This window comes from Pinus tabuliformis, chromosome 8 (assembly GCF_031772625.1).
Source record: "Pinus tabuliformis cultivar Carrire ecotype Pingquan chromosome 8, CPIR1, whole genome shotgun sequence".
Taxonomy (NCBI): domain Eukaryota; kingdom Viridiplantae; phylum Streptophyta; class Pinopsida; order Pinales; family Pinaceae; genus Pinus; species Pinus tabuliformis.
In genome coordinates this window covers 1,035,444,888-1,035,460,209 of record NC_142294.1, presented here as the reverse complement: position 1 = coordinate 1,035,460,209, position 15,322 = coordinate 1,035,444,888, and the positions used below count along the sequence as shown (strand labels likewise).

General features: G+C 36.7%; 1 protein-coding gene across 2 annotated transcripts in view; it reads right to left on the bottom strand.

The window, feature by feature from the left end:
* Positions 1–6,869: 6,869 nt before the first annotated feature.
* Positions 6,870–15,322, bottom strand: part of LOC149238897 (ras-related protein RHN1-like) — a 63,316-nt gene continuing 54,863 nt past the window's right edge. For both annotated transcript variants that reach the window (XM_089373219.1, XM_089373220.1), the window contains exons 6-7: positions 10,869–10,962; positions 6,870–7,273 (exon numbers count right to left, since the gene is read on the bottom strand). In XM_089373219.1, coding sequence (XP_089229345.1) covers positions 7,173–7,273; positions 10,869–10,962 — 195 coding nt within the window. In that variant the 3' untranslated portion in view covers positions 6,870–7,172. The remainder of the gene's footprint in view (positions 7,274–10,868; positions 10,963–15,322) is intronic.

Below are 15,322 nucleotides of genomic sequence, written 5' to 3'. Positions count from 1 at the left end.
TTCTAGGAAAACTAGTGTCTTTTCAATATGCTAGCCCTCTAGGATTGGCAGCTATCCTAGCAAACAAACAATCAAATCAATTTGGGATTTCCTCTATGTATGATAGATAAGAAAGAAGCAAAGGAAGCAACTGGATCTTCTGCTTGACTCCTTGCTTGATTTCTCCCCCCCTTGATAGAGCTTGCAACTCCTCTCCTACTTATCCCGCTTAGAGAATACTTGTAGAAACAAAGTAACAAAACACCATCAAAGCATCTTGATCTATTATATCATAAACAATGTAGAATTAGAAATACAATGAACATACAATGGCATTCACAAATACACGATTGTATGGAGGAAAACTCAAAGAACTTTATTAAATATGAAGGGAGAATTACAACCCAGCTGTCTAATCCAGCATCATCCTCCCAGCATCAAAGCCCTCTTCACCTCATGAAAAACAAGATCACCCAACAATACAATGGTCTTTCTTAAAGATAAACTATCAGCACTTCTTTGCAAATTACAAAATTCCAGCCTCAAGATCTCTCAAATGAGGGATCCATTTATAGATGTCTGCAAGGGTGTGAGTCATCTCTAGGTTTTTTATTAGTGTCATTCCACTTGTTCTTGGTTTCACTTGGAGATTTCTTGGATCTCTTACTCATACCTAGGTGAATTCAGAGAGGCAAGTGTCATAGGAGAAGTTTCTAGAAGATTCCATGAGCATCCACTTAGCAAACTGTCTCGGAAATTTGTCCATTCTCGCTCATCGTACCCCACAGAAGGCCTCTTCAGTATGCATCGCACTTGGCTAGTGTAGAAGTCAGTATGCATCGCACCCTGACAGTGGAGCAGTCAGTATGGTCCAGTTTTGGCCAGTTTTGAGTGGTTTTTAGGTGGAACTTTTGGGGAATGATGTAATCAGTTGACCATGATCCTTTAGGATATGAAACAACACTTTTAGGGGTTAAAGAGCCCTATTTTATCGATATATAATATTGGGGTTGAAGTGCCCAAATATGTCTATAACACACCTTCAAATTTTTTGGGCTTCATTTTTTAGAACTTCTATCATTTTTATGGATAAAGTTTAATGATTCATCTTAAGATATAATGATCATAAGAGAACACTAGCATCATGAAAGTGAAATTTTGAACCGAAAGTGAATGGTAAATTTGGGAGATATAATTTACCAGGTCTACAATCCAAAGAGTTATTGAAAGAAAACAATTGCATAGCCTATGAAAGCTTGCAGGAGTCATGCAAAACCAAACTCACTAAATGGAGATAGCAATGGAACTTTTCCACTAGAATTTCTTAAAAAAAGGTTGAATAAGAGATTATAACACGGATCTTCTTAGAGAAATTTAGCGAAAACAGGGCACAATGAATGTAACGTCAAAGATATTTTATTTTACCTACTATATTAGATGTGGTGAATAGAGGAAAAGTTGGAATAATTAATAAAAATAGACATCCCTTAATGGAAATAGTTTGCAATTGAATGTCATCTAATAATTGTGTCCAACCAACATTGATTTGCTTAACCTCTGGAGCAAAAGGAACAGAAACTCATCAAAACACAAAAGCTCTAGCTAAAGAAATGGACCATGAAATATTATATTTGGGCCAAAATCTTAAGTGATATTGCATATTTAGAAATAGTGGATTAAATACAATTAACATTGAGACAGAAGAAGATACATCACATAAAAGAATAACAAGAAGATAGACTAATTAAGCGAACACAAATGGATGCCACCATAATGTGGGGCCTCGAGATTAAACTTTATGGAGCCTCCAAAATTGCTTGAAGGTTATTTTTTTGTTGGGATTTTATCATAGATTAGGAGGGACAATATTTAAGCGTCTTGATGAAAGATTCACACAAAGTAGGGTCAAGGGTAGTTGAAGGTGTTCAAATCTAGTGGTGTTAAGAGATCCAAAGATTACAACAAAGGCATGGAAAACGGAAAGCATTTATTTTTGGATAAAGTTGCACATCAAAGAAGCTCAAAGCTTAAGGTAAACTGAATTTGATAAGGTTTTCCCACATTCATATGGACTAAACTAATGGAATAACAATAAGGAAGACTAATCAATCTAACACAAATGGATACCACCATATTGGGGGACCCTAATATTAAACTTTGTGGAGCCTCCAAAAGGGCTTGACTAGTGAATGACCCTAATTCTTGGTTACAATGGAGTTTCTCATTACTATAATTGGTTGTTTTGTCCCATCTTCACATAAAATCTTAATCAATGCACAAGCCTCCTTGCTTTGTAAGGGCAACACATTAATTGACTAATACCTTTGACAGTAGCATGTAAAAAAAATCAGTTTACTCCATATAAATGTGGGAAAAACTTATCAAATTGAGTGCACTAAGGTTTGAGCTTCCTTGATGTGCAACTTATTCAAAAAATAAATGCTTTCCTTTTTGCTTGCCTTTGTTGTAATCTTTTGATCTCTTAACAATACCAGAGTTGAACACCTTGAGCTACCTTCGACCGTACTTTGTGTGAACCTTTTATCAAGACACTTAAATACTGCAAATGAAAACAATATTTACAAATTATTTATCTACCATGTTCTTAATAATTTATCATGTTTAAAAAAACACTAGTGTACAACTCATAAAAAATATTAAATACACATCCATGTTGCTAATCAAGCTAGTAAGCTAATCATGATCCTAAACTTTGTGTTACTTATTTGATAAGAATATCTTGAATCAATTAAAATCAAACATCAATTCAAATTGACGAGGACCGGCTAACATATTATTTTTTTAAAAATTAACAATTCTAATTAAAGGTACAAATAAAACAAACATCTTCCTATGTTGTCTCCCAGTTTAATCATTATTAAAATATCATTTATTGTTTTAAATATCTTAACAATTATAATTAAAGGTACAAATAAAACAAACATCTTCCCATGTCTCCCAATTTAATCATTATTAAAATATCATTTCATCTGTTAGTTTTTTATGTATTTATGTTCCAAAAATAGTGAGTTTGTGTTCATATTTAACATTACATATCTATGACTAAATTAATACCTCAATGACAACAAATAAATAATATTTTCTTCATCATCATTTTAGTTACAACTTTCTTCCAGGTTAGTTATGTATTTCATTCTAAGTTATAAATATTAGGTTTTTGTTTCATTAAAATAATCTTCCCTCTCGCCCACCACACGAATCACTGTTTCCTCTGTTCAGACATGCGTGGCGCGCTTACACCCAGTCGCCCGTCCGCACGTCCTACCCGTTCACCGTTCACCGCACACTTCGTTTCGTCGGTCGGGCACACCCGTCGTGCCTCCTACCCGACCCACCAAGTATCAACCCGAACGCTCGTCTCGACTCTTGCCCGTCGCATCATCCACCCGTTCGCACGACGGTTGTGCACGGCGCGCCCTCACCCAGGTCGCCCATCCGCCCTGACTCGTCGTCGTGCAGCCCTGCACGATGCACCCGCAATCCACCTGAAACCTGTTCACCAGCAAGCCTGCCCAAAGTGCGAGCACATAGACCTACGCCCTTCACACCTCTTCAACTTGCGCCTAACTCGCACCTCCAACCCAGCTTGTAGATATGAACTGCGTTGTCCGAATGATTGTCTCAACTCATCCATCCGCCCGCCTATGTATATGGGCGGTGGCAAGGTCATGCCACCCGTCCGACCTCCAAACTTCGCCCGGCCGACTCGTCCATAGCGTGTTGTCTCACCCATGAGGTGGGTCGGCCCGCCCAACTCGTGGGACCGCCCCCTCAACTCGCCCAATGCCTATAAACTCGCCTTCATTCCTGTTCACTTCGCATTTTCCATAAGTCTCCTGCTCGCACTTCGCACGGTGATAAGGACTCGAACCGCAGGTCCTTACATCCTCCTCCACCTGAAGTCATTGTCGTCCTCGACAATATACCATCCCAGTAACCATCTGCCACCAAGATAATCATCTCATCCTTGGTCCATGATATCAACCAGTCCATATACTGCAAACATCCCTGCAACATATGCAAAACAACCGTCTCAACAATGTGTTGTCCCATCCTGTAAAATGTCGTCAAGATACTCCAACATAATGTCAACACATCTCTCTGCACATTGCTAGCCCCCATGACTCGAACTAGTCGGGTGATCAGTCCAACTATCATGCTCAAATCATAAGAATGCACATCCTTAAGCCTACACCAATCTTTCTCAGACTCTGTCACATCCCGAACTCACCAAGAATGTTAATCAAAATTCACAAATTAAAATTATAAATATGTGATACAATTTTACCATTACCAATGCTAATTCTATCTATGTGGGAAGAGGGAAGATTATTTTCTTGATCATAAACTTTTTCGATTTTATATACTCAATTTTCACATTACCAACTTTATACACATATCTTGATTAAATTTGTACTTGCTTTGCTAATTCTGAACTTTTCAAACTTATACACTTTCCGATATATAATGTTGTCATATTACCAATGCTCCTTCAACATTCTTGTATTAAATTTGTTCTTTGTTTTCTTGATTGGACCAAGATTGCTTGGTGCACTCGATTAAATTTGCATTGTTTTCTCGATATCAATCAGACTTTTCAAGCTTTCTGGCCATCCCATTTTCCTCCTCTAGAGAATACGAAGCTATCAATGTAATTAAACGCATATAGGGTTTGGAAATTTGTCTAGAACAAAATTAGTCCTGGCGTAACACAAATTGACAAGAACCAGCTAACATATTGTTTTAAAAAAAATTAACAATTCTAATTAAAGGCACAACTAAAACAAACATCTTCTTATGTTGTCTCCCAATTTAATCATTATTAAAATATCATTTATTGTTTTAAAAAACTTAACAATTTTAAAGGTACAAATAAAACAAACATCTTCCCATGTCTCCCAATTTAATCATTATTAAAATATCATTTCATCTGTTAGTTTTTGATGTATTTATGTTCAAAAATAGTGAGTTTGTGTTCATATTTAACATTACATGTCTATGACTAAATTAATCCCTCGATGACAACAAATAAATAATATTTTAAATCATGAACTTTTTATATTTTATATACCCACTTTTCACATTACCAAGTTTATACACATCTTATATACTCACTTTTCACATTACCAAGTTTATACACATCTTATATACACATTACCAAGTTTATACACATCTTGATTAAATTTGTACTTGCTTTGCTAATTCTAAACTTTTCAAAATTATACACTTCCCGATATATAATATTGTCATATTACCAATGCTCCTTCAACATTCTTGTATTAAATTTGTGCCTTGTTTTCTTGATTGGACCAAATTGCTTGGTGCACTCTATTAAATTTGCACTGTTTTCTCGATATCAGTCGGACTTTTCAAGATTTCTGACCATCCCATTTTCCTCCTCTAGAGAATACGAAGTTATCAATGTAATTAAATGCATATAAGGTTTGGAAATTTGTCCCCTGGCTTACTTATTTTAAGTTTGAATTTTTTTAAATATATTTTTTTTAGAGAATTTGCCTGAAATTTAATAGAAATTTGTTGAAATCGCCAATTTGAACTATGAACTCTTCAATAGAAATTTGTTGAAATCACAAATTTAAACCATAAACTCTTCACAATCTGACACACAATGAACTTTTGAGTACCTGAGAGACTTTTTAGAACGCTCAATTTTTTTTTGCATTCAAACACGGTTTATATAACAAAAACTATGCATTCAAACACATTTTATATAACAAAAACTCGTGATCTAACCAAAAAAAAAATCGCTTTGACGAATTCCAGCTAAAAACTCAAAATCGTAATAGTTAAACACCACCTTAAAATAATGAGATAAGAAAGCATACCAATTAATATATTTCACATTTTATCACTGAAAAATTAAAACTCATGATCTAAAAAAAATCGCTTCGTCGAATTCCAGCTAAAAACTCCAAATCGTAGTAGTTAAACACCACCTTAAAATAATGAGATAGAAAGTATACCAATTAATATATTTCACATTTTATCACTGAAAAATTAAATGGTAAAAAAATGAATGAAATAATCACGTGTCAGCTTCTTCTATAAAATGTTTTATTTTTTTAAGGTTATCCCTAGTTCTTTAACTTTATTGCGTTCCTTTCTGCAGTGATGTGGGATGCATCACCGCACATAACTGACAAGATGCTTCCATGCTCCCTCACAGCACCTGATCAGGAAATTTAAACTAGAGGATCTTACCAGAACCCATGGATCCTAAAAGAATTAAATCCAACTTCAGCACTTGATTTCGACGTCAAAATGTCAACCATATTGCTGAGATTGCCCGACAAAACCAAAAATAAAATGGCCTTTGTATCTCATAATAGGCACACATATAGATCAAACACTAAATATTTACTTCTTTGGCTAGTATATATAATACAGACATCACAGTAATGACCAGACAGCACGGTTATTGTCTGCACAACTATAACCATCTGTTTGTGTGATAGTTGTGCAGACAATAATCAACATGCCTTTCCTTTTACTGGAGGCATCAAATCACCCTTCACTGTTACTCGATGTTATTTGAGACCACATTGAATCTACCATCTGTCATGTACCCTTCTCCATATTAGCTTGGCGTCCAGTACCTTACTCGAAGAATATACCAAAAGCACAAACAAATTCCAAAATCTATGTATAATAGACTACAAATCCTCCATTCTATGCACAACCGATTTTCTATAACATAAAATCACCAACTGAAACAGTATGGAAAAACAGAACACCGTTTAGACAATATTTTCACAGTTCCAAAATATTAACCTGGAAAGCAGCAGAACTGACCAGAACTTTACTATTACAAGCATTTACTCACATGCATAAATTAGAGGAGCTGCAAATGATAAAATCAATTTCTTACATACATTGACATACATTATGTACAGTTTAACTACAGTGATCTTCGTGGCAAGTCTTCAACAGTGTCCAGGATATACGAAAAAATAGTAACCTAAGGAAAAATGCAAAAATATGCAGATAATAATGATTTTCCCCCAAAAAAAGCCAGTCTAGCAACAGAAAAGTCAATAATAAAATCATCTGTCTCACAGCTCCAATCTACTTAAATTCAAGCATAGCACGATACAAATATTATCCCAGCTTGGTTTCCAGGCCTCTGATCATTGATATTTATGTCCCTTATATTATGAGCAGCAAGAACTGCTTCTTGCTCTTTCTGCAGACCTGTCAGCAAGCACCATACCAGCAGGATGCTGCACTGGCTCGGCCTTCGGTAATCTCCGTGCTGCAAGCCAAGCACCAAAACAGCATTATCATGCTGTACAACTGTAAATCTAAGTTGCACTGAAACGGATACGGGAACGGGTACAGATACGGGGTTTGAAACAGATACGACAAATTTTCAAAATATATATATATATATATATCATATTACCATTCATATTTAGAATCTAGAATCTATATCTAAAAATGGATAGTCTTTTTCAGAGAAAAAAGCAAGATTTGATTATATTAAGATAATATAACTGTCTGTGATATACATAGTCATCGTCATGAATTCAACATAAACAAATCATCATCATCAATTCAGAATAAACATTGTCATTATCATTAGTGATTATTATAACATTCAACAGATTATCATCATCATTAATAATGTAATCAGAAATGCTACAGCCTTTGTGCTTTTGGGTCCAACTCCTTCAAAGAACATGTCATGCATGGCAGATGATATCTATCTTCCTTGCATGACAATTAAAAGGCCCATGGGATCATTGCGATATTCCATCAAGACCTATTTGAACATTTCAATCTTCAATGTCAGCTTGGTCTCATGACTATATGAAGGCACAAGATTGGCTAGAGTAGATTTGTTATATTGGAGGGATTTATGAAATCAAAAGCAAAATCAATGACAATTAACAAAACCTTAACCAAAATGAAAATTAATCGCTCAAATAAATCTCTTTATGAAGACATTCATCAAACCCTTTTATTTGCATTTTTTAACATCTATTTTTTTCTTAGTAAGAATCCTTGATAAATATATGGAGTGTCGTTGTTTCTAAAGATTTAGAAAAGACTTTATGAGACTCTATTTATAGTGAGTTTATTTGCAACTCTGATTTCTTCATTTTTATTATTTATTTATGGCTATACAAATTTTCAAGCTTTTTAACATTTTAAGGGTGGATTCTGATCACAATTTTCGTGCCAAAAAAATTTAAATCCCTTGGAAACATATCCAATTCCAAATCTAAAGTTTCCAATTTTTTGAAACAGCACAAAAACATTTTTACGTCGTTTCGGACAAGAATCGTATCCGTTTATGTATCGGAAAAGGGGATCCGCATTTCTGGAAAATTCTTCAAGAGTTTCCGGTAACTTAGCTGTAAATACCATCGACAATAACTATTTACCTAGAGATGCACTAAATATTTTGCAACACGTATAAGGACACCTCTCTTTTCTTGAATTATCTTCAAAACCATTTTGACTTGATTAAGGAAGGAAAAAGGATCCCATGGTAGTTCCACCGTCCAGAGGCACACACCCTAGGTCTGTAAACCTAACCACTATTTTCTGATTGTTGGAGAAAAAAAAGGGCCATAAACAGAAAGGTTTGCAGCCAGATATCAACTTGAATTGTAATTTTGTGCACAATATTGTGAGATGCAAAACAAATAGAACTTCAATTTGTAATTTTGTGCACACTATTCTGAGATGCAAAGAAACATTGCATTAGAGTTTATGTAGGTTACAACTAGGACACGACCTGCCACAGAAATTTTAGGTAGCAATTCAGCTCACTCTTGTATAGCTTACCTTGGAAATCCTTGTTTCACAAATTACATCTATGCAGGTGGGCGTCCCGTGTTCTTGGTTCTTTTAGTAATCGTTGTCACATATTTCATCAAATGGTGTGATTTAGAGTTCATGTTTCTTCCTCCTGAAACTGTGGTCGAAGCTAATGCTTTGGATCCTCCAACACTTTCGGAGGAATCCGTCATCTCACCTTCTGCTGTGAAAGATCTAATCTCTATGCTATGAGAACCTTACTGAATGCTCTTTTCACTGTTTAACTTCTGTGAAACCTCTTTTCAAAAACAAAAACAAAAACGTTCGTTTGGCATCAGTGGAGCCATTCAGGGTCCATGTAGTCTGACCCAAATTTCTTGTTGGGCTTTACAATCAGCCTCAACCAATGTTATCAGACTCAACAAAGTCAACTTGCCTCAACCCAGTCTAGCCCGTTTTGGGACCAAACCATTCCAAATCAGTCATTGACTCACCCAGCATCCAACTCGCCCAAGCCTGATCAAGCTGACTTAGACACCTACCCACACGCCCAGCTAGTCAAAAAACAAATAGAGAAACAAAAACTAAGGAACACGAGGTCCCCAAAGCTCTAATCCACCTTTATACTTACCTCTTTCACTCTTTTTGTGACTGTTTGGAACATCTGGAGTTGAAGAATTTCTCGCCGTAGTCTTGCTGAAGCCTATTCTAGGATAAATTTGAGCTGATTTAGAAGGGGTTTCGTTATGCATTGGTTGTCTACCTATTTGATAGCATATTGAAGAGTATCTTTTGTTGAAAGCCCATTCAACTTCCAGTTGGAGGTAAATTATTAAATTTCAAACCCTTACTTAGATATTGTATTTCCATATTTGTTCCTTAAAAATTAAGACATTTTATTTTCATTTGCAGATTTCATTTTACTGTTTAAAACATAATCCCCTGGCTCTGAAGAGGGAGAAGAAACCTACATGGAAGTATTACAAGCCTTTAGCCACAAATAAATTATTGCAGAAATTTAATTAAAAGAGGGGAGTATGCAAAGGATGGAACGCCACTTAAGGAGAGTTACAAACTGCCCAAAGGTAAGGTGTCAAGCCATTGCAATAGAGAAAGCTAAGGAGAGAGTTTCAGAAGGATATGGAGAGAACTTAAGATCTCTCGATACTCTAATGGAATTGGAAACCCTAGTTACAAAACCTTGTCTAATCACCCTAATTAAGACCACTTTAGATTCACCTGTCCAAGAGAAAAGGCTCAGGAATCCACACTCAATCCAGAGAGGAAAAAATTGGATAACTTCTTTGTACCCAGCAACACTGAATTCTCAGCCCACCATTGATAGTCAATGGGAAGAGGCAAGAAGAGTTGCTTGCCGATATATATTAGCCAATTTTAATATGATACATGTAGATATAGCATTCAATGTTCCCTGCCACCCTTATTATCAGCCTATGATAGATGCTATAGCTGCAGACGGTCTGGGCTTTAAAAGCCATAATTTCTATGATTTGAGAGGGTGGATATTATAACAGGTGAAAATTTTGAACGAATGAATAAATCCTTGAAGGAATGTAGACAATTTTAGACCAGAACATAATGTACAATCATGTCTGATGGTTGGACTAATGGCAAGTCTCTGGCCATCATTAATTACATCATTCTTGCCCATGAGGAGTCGTGCCCCTGTAATCAGTTAAAGATGCACCCAATAAGGAGAAGGATGCAAAGATTTTATTTGAATGCTTGGGCGGTGTGTTTATGGAGGTGGGGATACAGAATACAATTCAAGTCGAGACTCGAAACAGGTGCAATTAAACTATGTTCTGGCAGGTAATATGTTGCATTGCACTATTTTCTGGGCTCCATACATTGCTCATTGCTTGGGACCTCATCTTTGAGGACATTGGCAAACTTGATTGAATAAAGAGGGTTGTGGATCAGGCCAAATTTATTAACCAAATTCATCTAAAATCACAAATGGTCACCAAAACAAGATTACCGTCATAACATTAATGTGCAGATGCAGGCTTTCAATAGAAAAAATAGCATCGCATTCAAGCAAGAAAACAGAAGCTAACCTATTTCGTAGAACAGCTCATTCACATTCTGTGCAGTCTTTGCTGAGGTTTCCATGAAAAATAGCCCATTTTCTTGAGCATACACTTTAGCTTCCTGCAGAAAAAACTTAAATTCGATAGTCAAGTTCTGTCTATGAACAGATTCTCATATAGCCAAAGAAATAGCCAAGATTTAATATCACCGTCACTGGAAACCAAATAAAGTTCTTAAAAATGCACATAAATTAAATATGGTAGCTTTTTCATTGCCGTGAAGGCTGAAAAGAACAAACAATCTAGCTAAATTGAAGGCCATCAAAGCAAAGTAGTAAGCTAAATATTGGATGATTCATTGAAAAAATTAAAAATGGACTGATAATTTATTCACTCTGGAGTCTGAAGATCCCAGCATAGAATATCAGATACAATTAAAACACATTGGGAGGGGATGTATTCATTAGCTTGACACATTGTATTCCTTGCTGCTAGATCAATATGGTGGGGATTGCCTTCAAAAGAACAGACAGGCCTCTTTTATGAATCGGGTTCTGATAGTCACAATCTGGAACAAAGTCCACCAGTGTCTGCTATCAATCCTCAGATTGAGGAGGTTCCCACATTCACTCATAGTATTAAGACAAATCTCCAAACATTTGACAAGGCTGGCAAATCACATGACACTCGGGTGGCTCTACATAGGTACAAAGCAAGGTTGCACGAAACGGGTAAACGGGTACGAGTTTCCGAAACGAGAAGTGATACGAAACACGACCTCCCCAAATTTTGGAAACGGGGAAACGCGAATATATATATATATATATATATATATATATATGTGTGTGCAATCATAAAGCATAAATGATACATTATAATTTATTACATTTAAACATTAAGATTAAATTTACATCACATTTACTCATGAATGATCACATAATGAAAATAAAAATATCGGAATATCCAAAAGCAACCTTTATTATATATCCAAATCTCAAAATCAGCCTTTATTTATATTAATATATGAGGTTGCAAGTACAATAAAGACTATAAGGCTGCAAGAACTATAGAAACAAAAGACTAATCCTCATCATAACAATCCTCATCAAAAATAGAAGCAGTACAATGCTCAACAGTGGATGGTGGTGCTGAAGAAGATGATGCACCAATTCCACTTCCAGACTCGGCCTCAATATTCAGGGCAGCAAGAGAGAGATCCAAATCAAGATTTTCTGCATCCACATCCCATTCTTTAGAAGGACCACTGTTGTATTCTGGACCTCTACGAGATGCAAGGCGAAGGTTGGAGTGCACATAGACAAGATCCTCTGCCTTCTGTGAGCCCAACCTATTGTGCTTCACAGAATGAATAAAACCATAAGTGCTCCAATTCCTTTCTGCGGATGAAGAGCTTGCCACTTGTGAAAGAATACGAATGGCAAGGATTTGCAAATGTGCACCATTTGCTCCATGACAAATCCACCACCTAACCGGACTCATGGTGCTTCTCTCCTCCAAAGCTAATATATCTACATAATCATCTATTCCTGCAGCAAAACTAGCAAATTCCTCCTTTACCTCCCTCTGTAGATGAGAAGGAAACATTCTCATAAGGGCCTTTTTCACCCCATTAGCCACCTCTCTATCCTTATGGTGTGCCTTCCTCTTCCCATTACTTTGAGCAATAAGCTCCTCATCATAAAATTTGGGGTTCAAAGCATGTGCTAAAGTGTGCAATGGAGTGTTGAAATTGTTCCACCTATCAACAATGATTTTCTTGACCAAACCAGCAAAATGATCATCAACAAACAAAAGTTGTGGAGACTCTTGCGAAATGATTTCCATAGTTTTCTCAACCATGGAATCCATGCCATCATATACCTCTCCTAAGAACACTTGTGAACTATGGTGAAACCCTAGGCTATTACCATTCCTGCATGCTGATTTGAAAAATAACTCTCATGCTTGATGTTATAAGGCACTCACTCAACCCACTAGCCAAGTAACCCTTGGCAATATGGTCAAGTAACCCCTGATCAGGGGAGCACTCTAGGCCTTGATGTTCTCTGGGCCAATCGCCCTAGCCACATTGCATGGCCTTTGGTCAATAGCGTTGACATGGTCAATACCCTTGACCCTAGGGAGATTGCCTGCCCCTTGATGCTACAACATCAACACTCCCTCTGATTGAGGGAAGCATTCTCAACTAAACGAAGCTTGTCTTTGAAGTATACAAACTTCACCCTGGGACAGAGGCTTTGTGAGAATGTCAACGGCCTGCTCATCCGTAGAAAAGCATTCAACTACTTGGAGACAGTCTTGCAATGCTACATGAAATTGTTGTTACAGAGATAGGTCTTGAGTAGACTAGTTGAAATCATTAGAAGGATGGCCTTACGTCGTGGTTGTCACAAAAATACTTTCGAAGGTAAGGCTGTTGCCTTCTATCACTGCTTGGAAGAACCACGATGAGTTGAGGAGATCCATTGCCTCTTGAGATTGTTTCACTTCCTTAAGGGAGTGTTAGGGACCTCAATATTGCAGGACAACCACACAAAACCCCACATTGATACAATTAAGCTCTAGAGGGGTCCTCGCTATTCCAAATTATATTAGGTCTTGGTGCCTCATAATAAGGTGTCTGGTAAGTGGGTGAGGGTTCCGCTGCCCTGGAATGATCTTAGCTCAGCCCTTGTTGTCAAGGTTCGACCTCCAAATAATTATGCTGCCTCAAGTGATAAGTCTGAACTTGTGTTTAGGGTCGTTTTGCCACCAGCTGACCCTCACTATTCCTTAGATTTCCTTTATAATGATACCGCAGAGTAGTCTTTAACAATGCCATACAAAACACAGTACGTCAATATCCTACATAAATTATCCCTTGCTTGGCCATAAACCAAATGTAAGATGCCTCAGAAAATTGTTCCAAACAAATGAGAGAAGAGAGGATTCACTGGGGTGGGATCATCACCAACGAAACCAATCAAAAGGAAAAAGGGGTCTTAAAACACTTAGAACCTCAACTCACAAAACAGAAATATCCAATCCACAATTATGAGAAAATGCTTTCTCCTCTCTTATTTATAGATTTCTTATGGTCTCTTTTCCTTATTTTAATAATGAGGGGTTACAAGTTTCCCTCCACTTAGCTCCAATTCTAACTTCTTCCATAAGCTTTTCCCCAATTACCCCAAATTTACCAAGGTTGGCACAAAACATTGGATAACAAGTTTCCCCCTTTATCTTATTTATAGATTTCTTATGGTCTCTTTTCCTTATTTTAATATGAAGGGTTACAAGTTTCCCTGCGCTTAGCCCCAATTCTAACTTCCTCCATAAGCTTTTCCCCAATTACCCCAAATTTACCAAGGTTGACCCAAACATTAGATAACAAGTTTCCCCCTTTGTCAATGACTATAGCCTATGGGGTTGAATAGGCTACTTCGTCCTCCCTTGGGAAATTAATTAATAGAGAAGATTACAGTCCCCCTTCCTGACATTGCTTGCCCTCGAGCAATTGCAAGTTTGGGTGTTGCAAAATTTGTGCCCTTGCTTTCAAGAATGAAGACTGCTCACGTGTCTTGTATCCTTCATTCGGGTCACTTCCAAACCACATGCCTCCATTCGAAACGAGTGATGCAACAATCCGTGGCTCTTCTCCAACTTTGTCACTATCATGAATATTTCCAATTACAAAAACTACCCATGAATGCCTTAAAATAATCAAGTGACTAGTATTGAAGTTCAAGGTGATGTTAATGTTAAAACCTTCATAACAATGTTTTTCCCAGCCATGAAGCTTTAGCTGTTGTCTGTTAATAGACCTCACTTGCTCATCTCTTCTATATTCAGAATGATTCCTTCTATCTCCAGATTTAGTTTTACAGTTGTCACTATTTGAAATATTGAACAGTGGCTATCATTTGCCCTTGATCCTAGTAACTCTTTTTGGGAGTTCAACTTTTGACTTTTTGGTGCCTTTAATGCTTCTTGCTGAACATTTGCATCATTATGTTGATCTTGCAATTTCCTTAAACCAAAGTTCAAGGTACCAAATTGTTAATTTTAGGTATGTTCTATGCTTAGAGCAATTTATTTCAATTTTCACAGTTAGCTCAATATCTTTTTCAAATTAGTAATCACATCAGCGTTAAAGTAAAGTGCAAATAGAACATAAACATAAATTGCAGAAAACAAGCCCAAGACAAGAGGACACAAGATGTGGTGCTAGCTAGGGACAAACCCCAATGTGGGGAAACCCTTGATCAATTCTTCTTATATGTTCTTCAATAGTTCAACAGAGAGAGAGAGATAGTAAATTTACAACAGAAGTCAACACTTTGAATTATCTAGATAAGAGCATAGATCATCTCTTAAGAAGATGATACATGGGATCAGTTTAAAACATGTTGCTTCAACTGATTCTCCAAGGTGACTTCTTCACCTATCATTGTGTTGCATCTCGTCATCATGTTGCACCT